The sequence below is a fragment of the Chlorocebus sabaeus genome, chromosome 24, assembly GCF_047675955.1.
Source record: "Chlorocebus sabaeus isolate Y175 chromosome 24, mChlSab1.0.hap1, whole genome shotgun sequence".
In the NCBI taxonomy this organism is placed as follows: domain Eukaryota; kingdom Metazoa; phylum Chordata; class Mammalia; order Primates; family Cercopithecidae; genus Chlorocebus; species Chlorocebus sabaeus.
Genome location: NC_132927.1, coordinates 33,992,465 through 34,016,803, shown reverse-complemented (window position 1 = coordinate 34,016,803; position 24,339 = coordinate 33,992,465). Strand labels below are relative to the sequence as shown.

At 39.4% G+C, this 24,339-nt stretch overlaps 1 protein-coding gene and 1 long non-coding RNA gene across 5 annotated transcripts in view; one reads left to right on the top strand and one right to left on the bottom strand.

Moving 5' to 3' along the window:
- The window catches only part of SLC35F4 (solute carrier family 35 member F4), a 300,118-nt gene that overhangs the window by 259,744 nt on the left and 16,035 nt on the right, over positions 1-24,339 (top strand). Inside the window, exons 2-4 of the mRNA XM_007986795.3 lie at positions 10,151-10,336; positions 14,821-15,118; positions 23,043-23,262. Coding sequence (XP_007984986.1) covers positions 10,151-10,336; positions 14,821-15,118; positions 23,043-23,262 — 704 coding nt within the window. The remainder of the gene's footprint in view (positions 1-10,150; positions 10,337-14,820; positions 15,119-23,042; positions 23,263-24,339) is intronic.
- LOC103229070 (uncharacterized) overlaps positions 19,372-24,339 on the bottom strand; it is a 50,305-nt gene continuing 45,337 nt past the window's right edge. For 2 of the 4 annotated variants that reach the window (XR_012090969.1, XR_012090970.1), the window contains one exon: positions 22,294-23,235. This is a non-coding gene — a long non-coding RNA (uncharacterized lncRNA). Of the gene's footprint in view, positions 22,194-22,293; positions 23,236-24,339 lie in introns of those variants that run through there. The other 2 variants (XR_005235372.2, XR_005235370.2) reach the window with 2 other exon arrangements.

The following is a 24,339-nucleotide window of genomic DNA, read 5'->3' as shown; positions in this document are numbered from 1 at the left end:
CATGCTGTTTTGTTTACTGTAGCCTTGTAGCATTAGTTTGAAGTCAGGTAATGTGATACCTCTGATTTTGTTCTTTTTGTTTAGTCTTGCTTTGGCTATTTGGGCTCTTTTTTGGTTCCATATAAATTTTAGAATAGTTTTTCCCAAATTGTGAAAAAATGGCATTGATAGTTTGATAGCAATAGCGTGGAATCTATAAATTGCTTTGGGCAATATGGCCATTTTAATGATATTGATTCTTCCAATCCATGAGCATGGGATGTTTCTCCATTCATTTGTGTCATCTATGATTTCTTTCAGCAGTGTTTTATAACTCTCCTTGTAGAGAACTTTCACCTCCTTGATTTGCTGTGTTCCTAGAATACAGCATAGTATTTTCTTATCTATTTTACTTCAATTTAGTTGGCTGATCTCTTTGAGAAGTGTTCTAAAGTGAATCTTAAATTTATTTTTGTTTTCTTGGGTTAAACTGCATTATTTCAGAACCATTAAGACTAGCCTTTTCACTGTATAGAAATGAATCTCCACTTGCTGTTGGCATTATCATAGTGACTGGAGTGATATGGGAGAGAAGTGATGTTGGTGCATCTAAGAGATTCTCTCTACCCTCAGTTGGGAATCAACCAGCTCTCTTACACAAGAAAACTTGCCACTATGTGCTCATCAGTGGCAACAGCCAGCTACACTCCCTTAAAGATGTCTGTCACTGGGCTCTTACAAGGAAACTGGTGGGAAATCCAGAAAATTTTCCTAAATGCTCTCAAGAGGTCCCTGTCTGAGAACTGTCACCCATAGAGATAGCTGTAATACAAAGATAACTAGTGAGTGAAGACATCAGAAAGAAGGGGAATCGATGAGGAAGGTGCTGCAGAATTGGGTGCATGGGAAGGTCCTATAAAGTAGGTATCAGACAGGACTTTTGGTTGCAAGCCACTGAAATGCTACCCTAGGGCCGTTAAGCAAAATGGAGATTTACTGACTGGCCTTGGGAGGAGACGGTCACAGAGCCTTGGAAAATGTGCAGGAACCAAGTGGCCTTCAAAGCCATACAGCTGTAACAATCTGGCTGAGACGCTGCCATTTCCATCACTACCCAACATCCTGTTGCTACTGGTACTGTAGGACTTTAACCATCCTGGCTTCCAGGAGATTCTAAGACTGGATAGGAGCATCCGATGGGCTGAAACCAAGTCATACCTACACCTTATTGCCAAGAGCAAGCAGAATTATTTGGCTTCCTTCAGCTTCCATTGTAGGATGTAGGGCACTGTTTCCCATTAAGAGTTATATAAAGAGGGAGGGGGAACTCCCCCTAAACAGGAAGAGGGTTGGGTGCTGGGTAGCTAAACACAGGACAGAAGTCTAAGATAGCCATATTAAATATATTTAAGGAGTTGATAACTGGGCTGAGATTTTTTTTTTAATTGTTGTTTGTTCTTTTGCAATGAAAAGCACTTTCTGTTATGTGGGAAATTATTTAAAGACCAGGACTACCACACACAAAGAAAACTTTAAATGCAATTTTGTGGTATTTCTGCTGATTCATATCTAGAATCAGCAAAATAGATTTTAAAAATGTTTCATAAGTATCTCAGGAATACTTAAACATCCATTTCAGATTTCTATAAATGTTCAGCCAAAATCATCAAAGTTACTCCACAATCGAATTCTACAGATGACAGAGGTGTAAAGAGTAACAAGGCTGAGTAGACAGGTTCTAGGTCTGGACAAGGTAAGAGGTAGCTGGAATTAGGAAAACAACTTTAGACTTAATAAGACCTGGGTGTGTTTGGAGCCACAGTTGAGGGAGAGGGGTTATTCTTGGGCAGGACTGAGGGTTAAAGCTTGATGCTGGAGGGAGATACAGGGTCCGAAAGGATAGAAACAAGCAAGTGTTAAGGATAATATTTTATTTGGAGTAAGGGAACCAGAGAAAGTGTGTCTTGATCCCAACCACTTCTTTAGTATATGAATCCAAAACATGTGCTTGACAAGTATAACAGGGGAGCTCCTCTGGCATTTGGAGGCCCAGGGGAAGTGGCACTGTAGTTGCATTGCACAAGGTCATGACAGGGAAGAATAATTATAATTGGCTTACATGTACAAGGTATGACCATTGTGCATTGCTTATGTTCTTAACACCATTATTATTAATACTATTATTAATATTCTTTCCACCATCATCATGTGAATGCCGAGATCCTAGCCAGAGAAAAGAAAGATTCTACTGCAAGACAAGTTTCTAAAGGGGACATTCCAGCTCCCCTAAAGACTACATTTTGGATTAACAACTTCCAAACAGTTATCATCTTCCCTCCAGGTTCTCTCTGTAGTGAGTATCCTACCCTCTCTTGCCAATTTTGCCTTCCTGAAATTCTGCTTTCAAGCCATCATCCCTCTACAAAACACCTTAAACACGTTGTTTGCTCTCCACAATTAAAAGGGCAAAATCCACACTTTCCTGTGCTGGAAGCTGCCCTAGGCTCTCCTCCTATCAAAACCTTGCTTTGCTTTTTGATCTGTTTGAATCCATTTTCCTCCAAGAAGGTTTTTTTTTTTTTTTTTTTTTCCCTCCTTCCAGACTGAAATTAATCTCTCCACTTTCTGAATAATAATTATCTTTATTTTCTGTGCTACTGAATTGCTCACATTAAAGTATTTAAGCATTTGGGGAAATATATGTTATCTTCCCAGCAAGATTGTAACATTTTTGCCTCCAGAAGGAGCTCAGTAAAACTGATTAGGTGAGACAGAAGAGCAGTGAGAGACACTGGAGAGAATATGGGCTTTGGAATTGGACACACCTGAGTTTTCATCAACACTTAGGCTATTGGAAATTCCCTTTCCTCATCTGTAAAATGGGGATAGTAAAATACACTCACAAGTATTGTGAGGTCTGGAGATAATATACATAAGGGTTTTTGTGCATAGTGGGTGCTAAATTAAATAGTAGGCATTTTTATTTTTACCTTGTAAAAATAGGTAGCAGTGATATAACCTTTGATTTCAAAGTTGGTTACAGGTAGAGAAGATAAATTGTATTCTAGATAGATTATTACTATTTTAGGGATAAGATGTTTATAACAGAAATATAACCATTAGTACTCCTTTCTTTCAGATATAGATTTTAGATAAATAAAAAATGAATTAGAAATTAAAAGCTTTTTCAAATACTACATGTTCTGTCTTATAAGTGGGAGCTAAATATTGGGTACTCACGGACGTAAAGATGGCAGCAATAGACATTGGGGACTACTAGAGGGAGGAAGGGGGAAAGGGTTAAAACTTAATGTTGGGCACTGTGCTCAGTAGTGATGGGATCATTCATACCCCAAACCGGAATCAAGCAGTGTACCCAGATAACAAATGTGCACATGTGTCCTCTGAATCTGAAATAACAGTTGAAAAAACATTAAAAGGTATTTTTCATGTTGTTTTAATATGCACATAAAACTACCTAAATAATTCAGATTTACATCCTCAAAAATTTAGCTTTCAGATAATATATATGTAATTATCATTTGTAAAAAGATAATAAGCAAGTCTTGAAAAAACTTTTAAAATATAAATATATGGCATACAAAAATGTAGATAATAATATAACCAACAGCCAAGTTATTTTAAAAACATATTTATTTATTAAATGAATTAAGAGCTGTTAGAACTATAAGGAGTAATACCTGATAAGTACAATGGAATTGGGCTGAGGAGTTACGGCTTTCAGAGAATAAATTGAAATGAAAAGTTTCTATTGCTTGTGCGTTGACTATCCACCATGCTGACCCTTTTCAGTTATTTCAAGGTTATATGTTTACCTAAGAAGAGGGTAACCCTTAAACCAGATTCCATGTGGGTTTCTATGAAAAACCTACCAAAACTGATGACAATAAATAATCCTACTATAAGGAAATATTTGTTGCCACTGAAATCAACAGAATATGAGTTTTAAAGTAAGATGAAATATAACTGTTCATATAATATTTTGTTGAGTTATTGATATTTTATCTCTTTTTGTAAGAAAAAAATGACAGAGTAATAATTATGGCTGCCAACCAACATCAAGTGAAAAATCCTGGGTTACATTTCTGTCTTCAACGTTTCTTTAGTGATTATAATATCTTAGTCATGGAAAAGGTCTTGGATCTTCAAAAGAAACACACTTACAAAAGAAGAGTTGAAAATAGCACTAGTTTTATGGCCAATATATAATTTACATGAGCTTGTTTGGAAGAATTATCAATCAATCATAAAGCTAGTAGGGGGTTAGGAGATCATATGATCTAACCCCTGACTTTGTGTCATAGCATTGTTGTAGAAACAGAATATTGGACGTCTTTTCTTTACTCTTCCAGATCCTCTTTCCACTTTTTACCCCCAACTTTCTCTGGGAGCTGAACCTTTAAAGAAAGAGGCTGTCTTATCTCCTGGTTTTGGTTTATTAACCAACAAGGAGCTCCTGTGGGACATCAAAGGAAGGGAGTATTCCCAAGACCCCCAACTGGGTGCCTACCTTAATTAAAGATCGTGACCCAAGTCAAGCAACCCTCTCCTTCCAAATTTTTTTTTTTTCCAAGACAGAGTCTTGCTCTGTTGCCCAGGCTAGAGTGCAATGGCATGATCTCAGCTCACTGCACCCTCCGCCTCCCGGGTTCGAGAGGTTCTCCTGCCTCAGCACGATAATTTTTATATTTTTAGTAGAGACAGGGTTTCATCATGTTGGCCAGGCTGGTCTTAAACTCCTGACCTCAGGTGACTACCAGCCTCATCTTTCCAAAATGCTGGGATTACAGGCATAAGCCACCGTGCCTAGCCCCAGATTCTTCTAATCACTCTGTCCCTTCATCCCTTCAGGCCTACGTTTAGTAAGAGCTGTAGTTAAACCTGAATACTGCCCTACCCTCTATGATTTCTCACATACAGTGTTTCTCAAATTTTAACTTACATTGGAATCACCTGAAAGGCTCCTAAAACTATAGGTTACCCTACTTCAGAATTTGACTCAATGGGTCTGATATTGGCACTGAGAATCTGCATTTCTAACAAGTTCCCAAGTGATGCTAGGGTGGGAGGCTTAGAGAGCCACTGTCCTATGGTCCTATACCTTGACCACCTTTTCTAAAATTGTCCTGTTTTGAGTTTGCCATATATTCCTTCTGGAACCCTATCCATATAAGTGGCTATAAAAATGAGTTGAAAACAGACCAAGTTGTCTTATGGTTAAGCATAATTTGCAGGTACATGTTTGAAAAATCTTCAGGTTGAAGAAGAGAAAGCTGTGGGAATTTAGGAAAACATTTTGTCTAATCCTTTAATTTCAGCAAGGAAAGAATGTGGACAAAGTGAGGTCAAGTGATTTATCTGAGGTGACATAGCCAGTGCTATCCTACTTTTCAGGGCAGCCTTTCCAGGATACATATTATGCTGCCTCTTGTCATAGCACAACTACCCCTTCTATACACACACACACACACACACTCCCTAGATTGTGTTAATCGCTTCTGGGTATTCACGATTTCTGCCTTTAGGTTTAGGCACCAGATCTACATAGTGGTGTTTGCCTCATGATTTGGGGCAAATAGGGATAAGGTCTCTGGCTCAGCTTCAGTATAGTACTTAGTAAAGCCAGATGTTTTGTTAACCTTTTGTGCCCATAGGAGATAAAAGCCAATAGTAAGGCCTTTGAATGATAGCTGGGACTTTGATCTATCTGTATCTTCCAAGTCACCTTGCACTTGTTCGCATGGAGACATTTGACTCTTTGCTTTTTACCCCCAGTGCTTTCCAAAGACCTTTTCCTAGTTAACCTTCATCAATTTGGCTTTTCAAGTTGTTATCTGAGAACACGTCTTATACTCAATCTGTGTAAGCAGTTGTTTTACTCAGCGGCTATAGTTCTTTTGCTTTTTTGCTTTGAAGTTCTTAAACACCCAAGGCACTTCCTGGGAACTTCAGCCTGTTGCAATGTTCCCTCAGCTAGTCACAGAAATTGGACAAGTCATCGGTATAATATTCAAGTCCCTTTCTCTGGATTTTTGACTCTGTGCAGCTAGATTTCTCTCAGAAGGCTAAAGCTGTGAGATTGGAAGTGTGGGAGCTTCAAACAACCAAATATTCTGCAGAGAAATGTAAGCAGCAGCCAACTGAGAAGAAATGAAGCTGGTACCCAGCAATGAGAGATGGAGAAGATATACCGGGGCCCTGGTTCCAGGTGTTCCTGAGGTTTAGGGACACTCAGCCCTTCTTGTCTCTTTAGGTTACTAAGCTCCTAAAAACTCCCCTTTTAGCTTTAAACCAATTTAGTTTGGATTCCTAGTATATTAAGTCGAATATTCTATTTAATAAATGACCCCAATAGTCATTTTTGTTTACCAGGCCTCCCCAGGTTTAGACAGCCTGGTTTCTTGGCCACTGTATACTGCCTGAATCTCAATTAGACAGTTCCTTTTCAAGTAACAGGTGAGGGTGAAAGAATGGGATTTCCGATACTCTTGTGTACTGAGATTTCAGCATCTTAGAGCTGATTGTCTTAATATTAAGCTTCATAGCACACACCTTATGCCTCTGTTTATGCTTCTACGGTTTCCTCTGACTGTATTGCCTATTCCCCAACCTAAAACTCTGCCTGATTAAGTTCTATTCATCCTTCAGACACCTTTGATGTAACCTCCCATACAGCTTTCCCTGCTCCAGGCTTCTGAAAGAATCCCTCACTGCCTTTCTTCCTGCTCCCCTGGCTGCATCAAACTGTGGCTAATTGGTTACATGTCTGCATCATGCTTAACTGAGAGTTCCATGAAGGTACAAACTATTCTTCATTTGTCTGTCTCTGCTCCTGATACAATACCTGCCCCATAATAGGTGCTTAGTAACTACTTGTTGAATCAAATTGCATTTGGGAGCATGCAGATCCTGACCAGTGCATATAAATAAATCATATTCTCCTTCTGGACCAAATAAGAAAAACGGCCCAAGATGGTCCCACTGCTATGGGTCAGGTGAGCAGATGTCTTTAAGAAGGATAGGGGACCATCTGGTGTGACAAATGAGATACCACACACACATTACTCCTAATACAGTTTATTCACAATACTTAGTAAAGTCAGAACGCTGTTTCCTAACTGGATTTGCAATCTCTGGTTCCACTAAGGCACTCATTGTTGCATGCAAAACAGAAAATAGAAATGATTTATTTATAACACTTGACTACATCCCAGGCGATGTCCTGAATGTTTGTATTTGTCAAGGTTGCCTTTAGATTAACTAAATGGTACAAGACCATAGAGGATGGGACAATGTTTTCGCTTCCAGGATCAGAGATAATTGTATCAGGACTTGGGCCAGGCCTCCAGGTCTGGCTCTGAAGTTTAAAGTTTGCATTGTTTAAGACGGTGATGAACTATTCTTGGATCTGTTCTACAAACTGACCAGTGGGAGGCAGCTGGCAGCAAGCAATGGGCTCTGCAGTATATCACATAAGAAACAGGAGGTATGGAAGCCAAGACATAATATTTTAGTGAAAATGAGAAAGGAAGATAAATCACTGGTGTGGCTTATACATTCAACACTTGCTAGCTACACACAAGTTACCAACTTTTTAGGTAACTATGCACAATATTTTATCTCATTCCCATCCCAGCTTGCTACCCGACCTATTTCTAGACTTTCTCCTTTTGACCTATAATTGCCAAGAGATTGGGAATGGAATATTGGGAAAATGAAACCCAGTATTACCCTGAGAAAAGAGGAGAAGGCATACCTTATAAAAAATAAATTTCGAAAGATAAATTTTAAAAGACTCTTGGAGTATCTGAGCATCAGCCACTCTTGAAGAACATGAATAATTGAGAGTTCACTGAATTTCATACAGTCTGTTTTTATCGAACTTGAATTGTCCAATTAGAAACATAGTTGTACAAGGTATAATAAACATTCTGGGTATGTAAAATAAGAAACTCAGGTATTTTTGACACTCATAATAACAATAGTAACATAGCATTAATTTAAGTGTAGCAGTCAGTATATAATGCTTCTGTTAACTTTTTGAGTAACTATAAATTTATAATTTTCTAAATCCAAGATTAGTACATTTTATTTTTATGGGTGTGCAGTAGGTATATATATTTATGGGGTACATGAGATATTTTTATACACATACAATGTCTGTCACCTCAAGCATTTATCATTTCTTTGTGTTACAAACATTTCAATTACAATCTAAGTTATTTTACAATCCACAATCAATTATTGTTGACTGTAGTCACCCTTTTGTGCTTTCAAATACTAGATCTTACTCATTCTAACTATATTTTTATACTCATTAACTGTCCCCACTCCCTCCACCCTCAACCCACTATCCATCCTAGACTCTGGCAACCATCATTCCAAAGAAATAGAAGAAATAGAAATCCTTGGGGAAATGATTAATTTCAGGAGTGGGGCAGGGAAACTATAAGATAAGCCCAGGGCATCTTGCAGTGCCAGAAAGTAAGGAAGAGCTCAACCACAAAAGAATGGGGACAAATCAAAGGTACTCAGAAGCCCGTCTAAAAGAGCTCACCGTGGCCAAAGCTGGAATAATTTGAGTGAAATAATAAACAATGCAGGTTTGATCATAACCCAAAGTATGAAGTAAATATTCATGAGTCTATACTAATACAAATAAATTGTGAATAAATAAAGGAGGAAAAGAGACAAATTATCTTTACAGAAGAAATCCAAATAATACATGTAGATCACCCCCACTCCAGAAAGTGAGGCTTAGCACCCCCTCTTCCCCACCCCAGAGTGTGGGCTGGACTTAGTGACTGGCTACCGAAGAAGAGAGCATGGAAAGGGGAAAAAAGACAGTGGAGAAACCTGGCCAACACAACCTTGGCTGGGTAATCACAGTTAACATCATCAATAACAAGTCATGTTGGTAGTATGTCATGACTGATACTACATGAGGAGGATTCTTTACCTCTGTGGTGTTCTTCCTGAAAAATCCATGAGCCAAATATAACCATGAGATAAAATATCTAGCAAACTCAAATCGAGAGACTACAAAATACTTCAACAGGTCTCTTTGGAACTGTCAAGGTCATGATAAACAAGACTGAACAACTGTCTCAGACCATAGGTGGATAAAGGAACATGACGATTAAATGTAATGTGGTACCCTAAATAGGGTCCTAGAAAAAGGACATTTGTGATAAAACTAGTGAGAGCCAAATGAAGTTTGGAATTTGGTTAATAGTGATGTATCAATGTTAATCTCTTAATGTTGATAGATGCATCATTTGGATAGGAAAATTGGGGCTGAGGGGTGGGAAGTGGCAGGATGGGCCCTCTGAGCACAGCACCCTGTGACTATACTGGCTGCAGACCCATGAGGCTGACCTGGGGTTGGAGATTCTTGGACCATTAATCAGAATTGGGAGGGGGGTTGGCTTGCGGAGGATTTTCATCTATAACACCGAATAGAGGCTAGTGGTGATTGAGAAGACACAATGAAATTAAATTTTAGTGATCAATCCCATGGAAAAGTGTATAGTCAGTTTGTTGGAAACACTGTTGGCAGTTTTACCAGTTAGGAAATTGACAGCCTTAGAAAGAAAAGGGTGGAGTGGAAAATCACAGAACACTGTGCCTTCCTTGCCTTAAGCTATTTGACTGTGTTAAGTGTTAATTCTGAACACAAGTACCAATCCAAACATCATCTTCTAGTGTTCATTTCTAGCTAATAGATCTAAAAGAGTCTTTATCTTATAGGCACAGACCTTGCCATAGCATTTTCTTTTTACGAGCCCCTTTTATAGGATTTGAAATAAGCTCATTAGGACTGTGATTGTTGCAACCATATATTTTACTGCTCAGGCCTTTAAAATCTACTTCCGCCAGCCTGGTCAACATGGTGAAACCCTATCTCTACAAAAAAATACAAAATTAACTGGGTGTGGTAGCACACAGCTGTAATTTGAGCTACTTGGGAGGCTGAGGCAGGAGAATCGCTTGAACCCAGGAGGCAGAGGCTGCAGTGAGCTGAGATCACACCACTGCACTCCAGCCTGGGCGACAGAGTGAGACCCTGTTTCCAATCAATAAATACATAAAATCTACTTCCAGTTTTTTCTTCAGGCAGTTCTCAAACTGGTGTACTCTGTCTTCCCAGGTACCTCCAGATCATCAGTCACTCGATGTAAACCAGGAGCCAACTGCCCCAGTTCACACAGTGGCATCAGTAGACAACTGTCCCCGCTATCTGTCACCGAAGATTCCTCTGCTCCTATTCTTGAACTTCAGAACCGAGGATCCTCAGGAGTTTGTGGACACAGAGTTGAGAGACAGAACAGATCAGGTATGTGGGTGACCTCCTCTTAAATAATGGTACATCCTAGTAAGTTTCTAAATAGAAAGATCTCACCATTGTCACAGAATGCAGAGATGTTACGTGGACTCTTACGAGTACATGTGGGGAAGAATTATCAAGCCAAAGGATAAGGAAGAAGGAAAATATATAGATATGATCTATTAGTGGCACTCTATTATACTCTACAGTATGGCAGAGAAACTGAATGCCAAAACCTGTAGTTGAGTAACTTAACACATGGTTAGACAATGACTCCTGGTGAAGTTTACAAGGTAGTTAGTTTTCTCATCTTCAAAATATCAAAACCCTGCATCTTTTAATCTCAGCCTGGGGATTCAGTAACAGCACAATGTGCCCATCCTGAAAAGACTGAAAACACCAGCAAAATCACAGAATCTGCTTTTGTCCTCATCAGGACTATTAGTCCCTGGAGCCCTTTTAGTTTTCCCAGTCTTATACTTTCTGCAGGAAACTTCACTGGCTTCCTTGATCAGCATTTTCTGATCAGTTGAGACTTTAGCTTTTCCTCACATCCACCTGACCACTCACCAACTCCCAGGCTACTGACAGGAATTGCTAGATAAATCTTGTAACTATGCTCATGAGTTTCCCAGCAAAATTTATAGTTTTTAAATGCAGCTGGGTCCACTAGGCTGCTGGCCAGTACTGTTACTTATTGGTAGTGGACATCCTATTGCCTTCCTCAGGGAATGGACTCAAGTCCCCTGTTTATATTCACTTCCTCTTATTGTATGACCGACCATACTTCCACGTTCCTGAAAAGAGCAAACAGTTGTACACTTACAAATACATTTGTCTACTTCAGAATGTCTCTGTGCTTTTACCAGTTACCATCGCTGTGGGATGACTTGTGGTATGTGTGTCTTTCTACCTTTCCAATTTTAGCCCCCCTACCTGTGTCCATGATCACGCCACCTACATCTCTTCTGGCCCATTTGTTCCTCTCCATTTGTTCTTTCAGCTTGGCTGGCAACATACTAAAATCTCTTTCATCCTCAAAAATAGTAACAGCAGCAGCAAAAACAACAAAATACACCACCAAAATAAGTTGGTAGTAAAAAGAACAACAACAACAAAAATAACCTCCAGAAATTTGGAAAAACTGACTTAAAAAAAAAAGACAATTCAGAGGATTCAATTGGGGTGGGGGGAGGGTAAAGAGGAAGGGAGATGTGAAAGCTTCTTCAAGGGTCCTATTCATTTGAGAATGTATTTTTTATGAGAAAATACATTCCTCAAAAACAGTATTTTAAAATGGTATCTCAGACACTACGTGAACCCCAAGGCTGAAACTAAAAAAAGGAAAAATAATGGCATCTTAAATTTTCAGAAAGTTTTAATTGGCTTTAATAAATTGCAATATTCCTATTATCCTAGTTTGCAAAACAAAATGTTCCAGTTAATTAAACACACTGGTTAATAAAGACATGCCCTATCTATCATACACAGATTACAAATTTCAATAGACCATACCATTAAAGATCATCTGGAACATAAGTTACTCTTTCTGTGATTATTGGAAGCACTTGGGGATATTCCAGTGCACCAAAGAGAAGAAAAGAATAATCTGAAGAGAAGCTCACCATGCTTTCATGGATATTATGGTACTTAATCTCAAAATAAATTCTATGAGATAGCTATTCTCACTGTTTGACAGATAAAGAAGCTAAGAAAGGAATTTTAAAATGTACTCAATGCCATACAATGGCAGGGCTAGGATTTAATTTCATGTTTCCAAATTCCAGTGGCCTCCACTGTCAATTTGCATGACTTGATAAAAGTACACAGAAATGGGTAGAATCCTGGTAAACCAATTTTATGATAACAAAATCTAAGCAAGACTATAGAAAATCATGTTAAAAGTGGTCAGAAAATAAAAGAATTCTGGATACCTAATCTTTCTGTGCTTTGTAAAATTAAAGAATTGGCAACAGTCAATCTAGTTAACAGAAGAAGCCTAGAGTCAATACTATGAAAAGATGTAGGTGACTATTGGTGTCATCAAAAGCACACCCATAGTATAGTGGTGATGCAGATGCATTCTTCAAATAAGGTGACAGTAAAGGCAGATATCGTCTCAGAATCTTTGTAGAGTTATTCCTCCTTTATAAGACAGTCCCTGGGAATCATAAGATCTGAAGTGTAGTAGGGTACACCATTCTCTTAAGTATCGCTTTTTAAATTCCATGCAGGAGTGCCATTCCTGTCAGGAAACAGAACTTTTTTCCCAAACTAGTCTGAAACTTGCTGTGCTTGAATGGAAAGCTAAGGGCTGAAGTCCTAGCCATGCGGGTGCTCAAAATAAAGTTTCGGTTGGGTTCAACCTCGGACAACCCTTAACACAAGTCTCAGCTTTTTCATCTGTAAAGTGGGAATGACAATACCTACTTAGTAAGTCAGGTTTGTGTTCCTTTCTTGGCCTCTCAACACAAGATTCTCTCATTCTATCCTCTTATTTATCCTGGTTTTCTTTCTATTCTCTGCATAAGCCACATGGTCATGGAGGAAATTTGCAGACCTGTTATCAAGAGATGGTGTTGTCTGTAAACAGCTGAAGGAGCTGAATAACTCACACTTCCAGACTCATCTCAGTGTCACTGCATCGTGGACGTTTTTTCTGATCATATCCCCCCGAGACTCTTCAACAGTACTTGTCTGGCCTTGTATCTGTCCGAGTTGGCTCTTATCACACTGTGTTGAGTGTGTTTCTGGCTTTCCATTAGACCGTGGGCTCAAGTCTTTCATATTCAAACCCTTAGGATCCAAGTAGCTAACTAGCACCTGGTAGAGTCTCCATAAGATTCTGTTGAATGAATGAATAAAAGATGGCCAGTTTTCATCTTCTGGATGCCGAGGCTCTGAGAATTCAGTACTGTTTATAAGGCTTACAAGTCATGCAGTGGTTGCCGTGTTCATAGTTACTTGGTTTATATTCACCAGTGGAGAATTCACTTTCAAGACTTTCTTCTCCCTTTCCCCCAGTGATTATATCAGAAAGCCTTAACTAGGTAAAGGTTTTTAACACAGTGGGGCAGCCACACCTGACTCATTAAGCAGTAGGAACACATTCAGCAGCAGAGCCAGCAGGTTCTGGAGACACAAAGTGAGCGGGCCCCACACACTGCCATTGGCAATCTCCGGGCTGCGCGACTTTAACCCTCAGCATAGGCCTCGTGCTTCAGTGGGGTCCCTGGAGACACAAGAGAGTCTCGTAGACAATTACCATCTGGGATCTCAGCTCAGGGACTCCGAGTGACCTCTTTAGCTTCCTGATAGGTACATGAATTCATTATGTTAACTTGTTTTTTCCATGAAGGGAGACAGCCTTCATGATTATCACTTTCAGAGAGTTTTGGCTATTTTAGGGTGCTGTAAAATTGCTGCTACATTTTCTTAGTAAATGTACAAAGCAGAATTTATTGTATTCCCAGAAATATATTAAATAGTCATTTGTGATGAGGTGGGAAATGACTGTGTAGTCAGGACTTGCTCTATTCTTGGGACACATTACTTTTAATTTAGTAATCATCTCTGCTGCATTTTTTTTTAAAGAGACTGGGTCTCCCTCTGTCACCCAGGCTGGAGTGCAGTGGTACAATCATTGCTCACTGCAGCCTCAAACTCCTGGGCTCAAGGGATTCACCCACCTCAGCCTTTGGAGTTGCTGGGACTAAAGGTGTATGCCCCAACCCCCTGCTAATTTTTTTTTTTTTTTTTTTTTTTTTTTTTGCATGGACAAGGTCTCGCTTTGTTGCCCAAGCTGGTCTCGAACTCCTGAATTCAAGTGATCCTCCTGCCTTGGCCTCCCAAAGTGCTGAGATGACAGGCATGAGTCACAACACCAGGCCATTTGCTACAACTTAAAAAAAAAAATAAGGAAAATGGAAACAAATATTTATTTCTCACTCCCTTTTCATGTTGGTGCATACAGAGCAGCTTGGGCTGCATTCTGCTCATTTCCCCATACACACAGAAAGAACAGTTTCTATTGGTGTTTTACGTTGTAATGACAGAGGGGAAGAGCAAGAGAGCTGGTAGGACCTTGGGATGCTTCCTAAGGCTTCCTATGGGAGGTGTTATGCCTCACATCTTCTCACATTTGATAGCAGAAAGCAGGGCACGGGGCCAAGACCGGTGTTTGGGGGCTGGGATGTGTGCTGCTCTTATAAGGCAAGGGCACACTGGAAAACAGCATAGCATCCACCAAGTCCATGAGCAACCTCATGGACTGGATGGGGACTCAGATGCTTACTGTATAGCGTAGAGCAGAGAGTCCAGAGAAAAAGTGAGCTGAAGTTATCAGTCTCCTCAAATGATGATAGAAAAGAAAAACACTGGTAATTCTACTGTCTGCCTCTTTGGTTTCATCCGTCTTTTTTAAGGAGCTGATATATTTGATTGCTGTTTCATAACCTGCTTTCCACACATTTGTATTCCTTTCCTGTTTCCAGCAGACGATGGGACACAGACTCATTCTGAGAACAGCAGCCAAGAAAACAGAATCAAGGCTCGCTGCCTATCCTGCACGTCCATGGTTCTGAAGGGCATCTGGGGACTCTTGATCATCTTGTCAGTATCATCGTCTTGGGTTGGAACTACACAGATTGTAAAAATTACTTATAAGAACTTCTATTGCCCGTTTTTCATGACTTGGTTTTCAACAAACTGGAACATTATGTTTTTCCCAGTCTATTATTCTGGTCATCTAGCCACTGCTCAAGAAAAGCAATCTCCAATGAAAAAATTCAGGTAGGTTTCATGTTAACTGGCCAATAAGAGATTACTGAAATGTTTTATGAAAATATGCCCATTTTTATCTCTTGGGAATATGAGTTGAGTTTTTTGGGGTATGTGAAGAAGCAAGATCTAAGGTTGGTGATGAGCACTAGAAGCAGAATCAGTCCTTCCTTAAAAATATAAATGTGTCTATAACATGGCAGGCACTGTACTGGTACTTTTGCATGTCTTATGACTGGTGGTAACATTTACATTTTAAGGTGGTGTTATCCCCATTCTAAGACAAGAGGAAACAAATTCAGAAAGGTTGAATGACTCATCCAAGGTTATACACTTATAAATAATAGAACCAAGATTTAAATCTAGATCTATTTCTGAAAGTCATGTTTTATAAGAACATCCTAGTGCATCAAGCCCAGAAAAAAATGGTATTAATAAGATTAATTGTTACACAAACATTTGCTCAATATTTCTGACACTGAGATGCCTAGCAGATGACACAGCCTGATTTCATGCAATGGGGAGTTTGGCACTAAGAAACCTGAAAAGATGCCATTCTTTGTTGGCTAGATGCACATGGGGGCTTTGTCTGTTTCCTTGCTAACCATGAACAGTGGTGGTTGGGCTTAAAATCTTATGGTTCTAGTGGTTGTTCTGTACTAAACCTGGCTTCTGTAACCCCCTCTTGGATAGCTCAGGAAGCTGACAGGGCTGATGTTACCCAGCACTGCATGGCACTCAAGGGAGGCAAAAGCAGCATTTGGGTCCAAGTACCTTTGCTAGTGGACAGCTCCACGAAGAGGGAAAAGCCTGATGCTGAGAAATGACTTCCAGGAAAATTGCTCTAATCACCCAGAAAAAATAAATAAATAAATAAATAATAGGGACATCAGTAGACGGCAGACTGAAGAAGAGTCCTCCACATGGACTTATTCCTTAGCAGAATACATTTGTCTTCCAGGGGCCAAAATCTTTCTTGCCCTATACCAAATGAAAAGAAATTATTACAGTTGGTACATTATAAGACTCTTCTTATAAACTTAACTTAGAAGGGTCTATCTTCAAATTCTATTTCCTGTGTTTTTGAGACAGTCTTGCTCTGTCTCCCAGGCTGGAGTGCAGTGGTGCAATCTCAGTTCACTGTAACCTTCGCCCCTTGCCTCAGCCTCTTGAGTAGCTTGGGTTACAAGCGTGTGGCACCATGCCCAGCTAATTTTTTTGTATTTTCAGTAGAGATGGGTTTCAGCATGTTGGCCAGACTGCTGTGGAACTCCTGGTCTCAAGTGATCTGACCACCTTGGCCTCCCAAAGAGCTGGGATTACAGGTGTGAGTCACCATGCCTGGCCTCAACTACCATTTTCTTTCTTTTTTTTTTTTTTTTTTCTGAAGGTGCATGTACTAATTATTCTTTATTCATTTGGCCTTGAAGAATGTTTAATTTGTGATCACCTTTTGCAGTAACTTGGCAGATTTTTCTGTTTTTATTATACTTTAAGTTCTGGGATACATGTGCAGAACGTACAGCTTTGTTACATAGGTATACACGTAGCATGGAGGTTTGCTGCACCCATCAACTCATCATCTATGTTAGGTATTTCTCCCAGTGCTATCCCTCCCGTAGTCCCCCACCTCCACCAACAGGCCCCAGTGTGGGATGTTCCCCTCCCTGTGTCCATGTGTTCTCATTGTTCAACTCCCACTAATGAGTGAGAACATGCAGTGTTTGGTTTTCTGTTCTTGTGTTAGTTTGCTAAGAACGGTTTCCAGCTTCATCCATGGCCCTGCAAAGGACATGAACTCATCCTTTTTTATGGATGCATAGTATTCCATGGTGTATATGTGCCACATTTTCTTTATCCAGTCTATCATTGATGGACATTTGGGGTGGTTCCAAGTCTTTGCTATTATGAACAGTGCCGCAATAAACATGTGTGTGCATGTGTGTTTTTAGAATGATTTATAATCCTTTGGGTACATACCCAGTAATGGGATTGCTGGGTCAAATCGTATTTCTAGTTCTAGATCCTTGAGGAATCGTCACACTGTCTTCCACAATGGTTGAACTAATTTACACTCTCACCAACAGTGTAAAAGTGTTCCTATTTCTCCACATCCTCCCCAGCATCTGTTGTTTCCTGACTTATGATCACCATTCTCACTGGCCTGAGATGGGGATCTCACTGTGGTTTTGATCTGTGTTTCTCTAATGACCAGTGATGATAAGCTTTTTTTCATAGCTTGTTGGCTGCATAAATGTCTTCTTTTGAGAAGTGCCCATTCATCTCCTTTGCCCACTTTTTGATGTTTAAGTTCTTTGTAGATTCCGGATATTAGCCCTTTGTCAGAAAGATAGATTGCAAAAACTTTTTCCCATTCTGTAGGTTGCCTGTTCACTGTGATGATAGTTTCTTTTGCTGTGCAGAAGCTCCTTAGTTTTATTAGATCCCATTTGTCAATTTTGGTTTTTGTTGCCTTTGCTTTGGGTGTTGTTTTAGTCATGAAGTCTTTTTTTTTTTTTTTTTTTTTTTTTAATGGAGCCTCACTCTGTCACCCAGGCTGGAGTGTAGTGGCGCGATCTCAGCTCACTGATAGCTCCACCTCCCAGGTTCACACCATTCTCCTGCCTCAGCCTCCCGAGTATCTGGGACTACAGGCACCCACCACCACGCCCAGCTAATTTTTTGTATTTTTAGTAGAGACGTGGTTTCACCGTGTTAGCCAGGATGGGCCTGATCTCTTGACCTCGTGATCCACCGCCTTGGCCTCCAAAAGTGCTGGGATTACAGGCGTGAGCCACTGTGCCTGGCCTAGTCATGAAGTCTTTACCCATGCCTATGTCCTGAATGGTATTGCCCAGGTTTTGTTCTCAGGTTTTTTATGGTTTTAAGTCTTATGTTTAGGTCTTTAATCCACCTTGAGTTAATTTTTATATAAGGTATAAGGAAGGGGTCCAGTTTCAGTTTTCTGCATATGGCTAGCCAGTTTTCCCAACACCATTTATTAAATAGGGAATCCTTTCCCCATTGCTCGTTTTTGTCAGGCTTGTCAAAGATCAGATGGTTGTAGATGTATGGTGGTATTTCTGAGGCCCCTGTTCTGTTCCATTGGTCTATATCTCTGTTTTGGTACCAGTACCATGCTGTTTTGGTTACTGTAGCCTTGTAGTTTAGTTTAGTTTGAAGTCAGGTGGCATGATGCCTCCAGCTTTGTTCTTTTTGCTTAGGATTGTCTTGGCTATGTGGGCTCTTTTTTGGTTCTATATGAAATTTAAAGTAGCTTTTTTCCCAATTCTGTGAAGAAAGTCAATGGTAGCTTGATGGGAAGAGCATTGAATTATTCTTCCCATCAATGAGTATGGAATGTTTTCCCATCTGTTTGTGTTCTCTCGTTTCCTTGAGCAATGGTTTGTAGTTCTCCTTGAAGAGGTCCTTCACATCCCTTGTAAGCTGGATTCTTAGGTATTTTATTCTCTTTGAATAATCGTGAATAGGAGTTCACTCATGATTTGGCTGTCTATTACTGGTGTATAGGAATGCTTCTGATGTTTGCACATTGATTTTGTATCCTGAGGCTTTGCTGAAGTTGCTTATCAGCTTAAGGAGATTTTGGGCTGAGACGATAAGGTTTTCTAAATATACAAAATCATGTCATCTGCAAACAAAGACAATTTGACTTCCTCTTTTCCTATTTGGATACCCTTTATTTTTCTCTCTTGCCTGATCACCCTGGCCAGAATTTCCAAATGCTTTGTTGAATAGGAGTGGTGAGAGAGGGCATCCTTGTCTTGCACCGGTTTTTTTTTTTTTTTCAAAGGGAATGCTTCTAGCTTTTGCCCAGTATGATATTAGCTGTGGGTTTGTCATAAACAGGTCTTAATATTTTGAGGTATGTTCCATCGATACCTAGTTTATTGAGAGCTTTTTGCATGAAGGGCTGTTGAATTTTGTCAAAGGCCTTTTCTGCATCTATTGAGATAATCATGTGGTTTTTGGTCTCCCAAAGTGCTGGGATTACAGGCATAAGCCAATGTGTCTTGCCTCAACTTCCATTTCCTATCACCACTTTGCAAGTGCTTGGGAATATTAATTCTCACCATGAGTTGATTTTCTATATGTGTCCATGAAAACTCAGCTATAATGAAAGAAGCAAAAAACAATTCAAAAAGAATAAATGCTTACTGGCTTGGGAGAGCCCTATAACTCTTTGAGATTACTAAAGACATTTTGTATTTGATTCTCATCAAAGTAGACATGATCTTGCATTGTAAAATTTTTTAAACAATATTTAATAAGTGATTATGGGGGAATGTGATTATCAGACTACAATTGTCCCTGTTTGAAGATACCTATGTGCACCTATACAGTATGTGTGTTCTACTTGAATGCTTCCATGGTTTAGACAAACACGTTGACTTAAAACAACAAAAGTTTTGTATAAATAGAAGTACCTCAAGAATACCTCAAAGCAAGCTAAGTCAGTTTGATTTAAAATAACTGATTTAAAACAAGAGACTGCTGCTAGCAGAAATGTTGTTTGGGAATGAACTATCTTTTTCACATCTCTCATGTCAGATTGACTCTGAACTTAGTAAAATCTGATTTAGCACTCTACCTATAGTGCATGTAGAGTGAAGTTGACCATTTCTGAAATAGAATCAATGGGCTTTTATTGTCAAGCAGAAAACACTTATCTTTGAAGGTAATATTCTCCAGTGGCCTCCTCCACATGAGAGGTAAAATTGTCAGACAATTCTTAGATCCTTGATGTTTTTTTCCCTTTAGACTCATTAATACCATCTGCCAAGAAGTCATTCCCGAAGCTCTCATGACTGAACAAGGGGAAAACAGTTAGTGTATAAGACTGGAAATAGGATTTGTCCCATAACAGCAGAACCTCTGACTATTTTCTCTAGAATGGTATGAAAGCATTTCCAGTTTTTTTTCTTATCAGTAACATCAAAATAATTTTCAATAAAGTATCAAATCTAGATGGTGAGGACTGTCTATTTAGAAGTAGTTTTTGATAATCATTTATATATTACAGGAGAATTCAGTTGCCTCAGGTGAATTTGAAATTTAGGAAGAAAAAATTGTATAGCATATTATTAACAGGGATGTTTTCTTAGGGGAAAAAATCTTTAGAAAGCATAAAACTAGAGCAAAGATATTTGCCTATGTCAGGCACCTATAAAATGTGCTTAAATGCTCTTTAACATATAGAAAGGGTTCCATAACTAGTGGCTGCTGTTTTAATAATAAGCATAACTAAATTATTAGTGTCCTCTAACTTCTATGCTTCATTTCAAGCTATACCACCTGTCAATGCCACTTGCCCAGAAAGTCTGATCTCATCATCCTGAAGAGAAACCCACTGTTATTTGCTTCTCCATAAAAATCCATATTTTTTTTAGTTTTCATGTTTCTTAGAGTTTAATGCTTAAATAGTATGGGATTTTACACAAGTGACCTGGCATTTGGATGGAGAGCATTTTTAATGTCTGCAACAACGGTGACAAAGGGGAGAAGGTTGGCTATGAGAGAAGGGGAAGAAAAGGGGAACAATGAGGGAATGAACACCTGGGAGACAAGATGAGCCAGGTGAGAACAGTCTCCGCCTGGCAGCAGCATCTTCCCAGCTGCTTTGCTGGTCAGGCTCTGCCTGTCTGGAGTACACATCTGTTGGTCTTCCCTGTGTCCAAAATCTTTGCTTAGGAGCACTCCTCCCAGCATGATGGTCGGCTCTTGGTTGAAGAACAATCGCTGGCTAGAGCCAGTGATAAGAAAAAGAAATCCTTTAATCAGGAATGGGTTTTGTTGTGGTGGTTCTTAATAAATGTGTTCATATTTTAAAAGTCAATCAATCAGTGGTCCTAAATGATAGGATAAACCCACGACTCTCAACTCCAGCTCTACACGGCAGCTTTCTCATAGAGCAGATCACCTTATAAGTATAGAATATGAACTTTGTGCCCAGGATGCTCTATGAAAACTTCCTCTGGTTCTATGTATGGTGCTAATTCAGACTATCCCATTGGCTGTGGGGCTCCAGAGACACTGTTCACTTTTGTGTGTAGGTGAGCGTGTGTAATTTCTGTTTACTTTGCAGAAGGCTTTAGGTTATTTGAAGTTCTGTCTCTTTAAAGTTAAAATTTATCTTTGGGAAATCTTACTTTCATTTTACAAAAATTCTTCCTTTTTGGTAGTCTCCTACATGAAAGTAAACAAATTTCAATACAAGTTTCTGTGTGTGCAACACATGTCTTTAACCTTCCTGCAACCGCTGACCTGCAACTCCCAACATTCTCAGCCAGTTGAAAGTCACATTTACTATGAAACTTAATCTTTAAGGCTGTACTCCCTGTGCCTAAATTCTTTATCACTCCTCCTCTCTACATGGTCCTTTTTTGGGATTACATCATTCATGTGAACGTTCATGTGAGGCAAACATTGGCTAGAATTTACTTTGATTTGCAATACTTTGAGGCACACTAATTTCACTTAAAACTGGAAAAGAAACTAGTACCAGTACTAGAGTCCTGTAAGTAGATTTCATTATAAACATATGCATATATTAATAATGTATTGCTTTGAACAAGATTACTTATACTACTCATGAAAATACAATGCCTGACAGTTGCCCCATAAATGCTTGAATGTTCATGAACAATTGAGTGGAAAAAAATTAAGTAAAATTCTCCCAGTAGTAAGTCTGTTTTCAGTCCATCATCATATAGGCGCAGTCATTGTGTCACTTCCATTACTACCTGTTTGTATGACTAGCTTGAACATTTTTATTAAAATGGCCCCTCAAAGCCAGGTGCGGTGGCTCTTGCCTGTAATCCTGGCACTTTGGGAGGCCAAGGCAAGCAGATCACCTGAGCTTACGGGTTTGAGACCAGCCTGGGCAACAGTGTGAAGTCCTGTCTCTACAAAAAATTTTCAAAAACTAGCCTGGCATGGTGGTGCGTGCCTGTAGTCCCAGCTACTCGGGAGGCGGAGGTGTGAGGATGGCTTGAGTCTGGGAGGCGGAGGTTGCAGTGAACCAAGGTCACGCCACTGCATTCCAGCCTGGGTAACAGAGCCAGACCTAGGGAAAAAAAAAAAAAAAAAAAAAAAAAAAAAAAAAAAAAAAAAATCATGTTTAGGCCTAGGACGTAAAGGAAAAAAATGGCCCCTGGGGCTAAATGTAGCCAACTTAATTGAAAATCAAATAGAAGATTTAACAACCGAAGTGATCATTTTCTGACACTGAATTCAGACTTCTGACACTGAATTCAGACAATTTCTCCACAAAAGGGCCAAATGTTTGTATCTAAGTACAACCTGAGTTTTCTATTTATTTAGTTGGGAGTTATCACAGAGCCTTTCTTCATTTTTCTGCCTTAAAAATGCTAGCAAGAAAAACATTAGTCAATTGGGCAGATATATTAGAAAGAGGCGTAGTGTCTTAGAAATAAAACCCAAAGACATGTGTGATGCACAGACATATGACAGTCCCTTTCCCTCCGGGTTCTAGGAGTTGTCTGTAGCCTGTTCACAGAGTAGTAGCGGCCTTGACCCTCTCTCGTTTGCCCACTGGGAAAGAATCTTCTCCCTCTTCCGGTAGCTAGTGATTTCAGCAACTACCCATTTCTGTATTTCTCCAGGCTCTTCTGAGAATGCTCAAAAACGACAGAATGGCTTTTCAGGCAACCTCCAGAGAATATCTCAGAGAAGGGGGCCTAGCTCTGTGCTTGGGCACATGTGGGCTGTTTTCCAAGGAACCTCATACAGTCCCTGAAGCCTGCAGATTTCAGAACTGGGTTTGGTATACTTCACAGATGAAGGATGGGTATTGAGTGTTTGTGCTCTGACCTGAAAATGGCTGCGATGAGTCAGATAAGACAAGAGGTGTCACCATCAGTACCTGGATATTAATTTCTGTTTTCTTTCCTAGGGAATGCAGTCGGATTTTTGGTGAAGATGGTCTGACGTTGAAGCTCTTTCTTAAAAGAACTGCTCCCTTTTCTATTCTATGGACTTTGACTAATTACCTTTATTTACTGGCTTTAAAGAAGCTGACGGCCACTGATGTCTCCGCTCTGTTCTGTTGTAACAAAGCCTTTGTCTTCTTGCTGTCGTGGATTGTGCTGAAAGACAGGTTCATGGGAGTGAGGGTAATGGCATACTTGATTCAATGTGTGATGCCTGCCTTTAGCATAAATCCCTGGCTTCAGGAGAGCCTGTCTGCTTTGTTTCGTGGAGTTTCTGTAAAACTTTTCTCACTTTTTTTTTGTTCTGAGTACAAACTGAAACCTGAAGACGCATGAGAAAGCCCAGGCAGTTACAACATCACGGAAGGATAAACAGTTTGTTTCTACTGGTTAGTGAGCTGATTCCAACAGGAGGCACTAAAACAGGCAGAGAAAACAAGTTCCTATTTTAGAATCCATTTTTAGAATTAATGGTGTGATCAACTCCTTCTGTCCTCAGGAATGAAGGGTCTGAGAAAATTAGCCACTATAAAGATTACGGTTTGCATTTTTCAATCAACATATGTTGAGATGACCCCCATTCCCCCCACCAGATGGATTTAATTAATATTAGTGTAAGTAGATAAGATTACAAACAATAATTAAAGTCACTGGTAATAGTACAATGCTGTTAAAAGTGACTATATATCTAGTGTGACTAATGCAGAAATGGAAGTACAAGCAACAACTTCTTTTGGATACAAATCGTTAGTTGAACTGCATTAAACTTCCACCAACAACTTCAGTTCTGAGTTTATTCCTTTCAGGAGTAATATGGATTAAAAACATATATATTTATATGCTTGTTCTATGTTAAAAATAGATTGCTTGGAAGCCTTGAAGATTTAAGGAGCCAGATCTCATTCATATAATCCGGCATGCCACTATGATGAAAATATTGAGACAACACTTCTTTAGAAGGAGGTACAAATGAACATCAATATTACACAACTTATCTGCTCTGAAAGAGATGTCCAAGATATAATTTGAAACATTTTGTTATCAAAACATTGCTCTTATTGGCAATGATTCCAAGGTCCTTTCCCCCTCCCAAATGCTGAAATTAATATCTATATTAGAGAGAGGGTTTATGATGGTCATTAACCCTGAAAGCTTTTCTTAAAAAAAAAACAAAGTTAGACAATTCTGATTGTTTCTTGGGAGATGCTGCTCTGAAATTTAGAAATGAAGCTTGATATTAATAATAAGTAGAAAACTTTG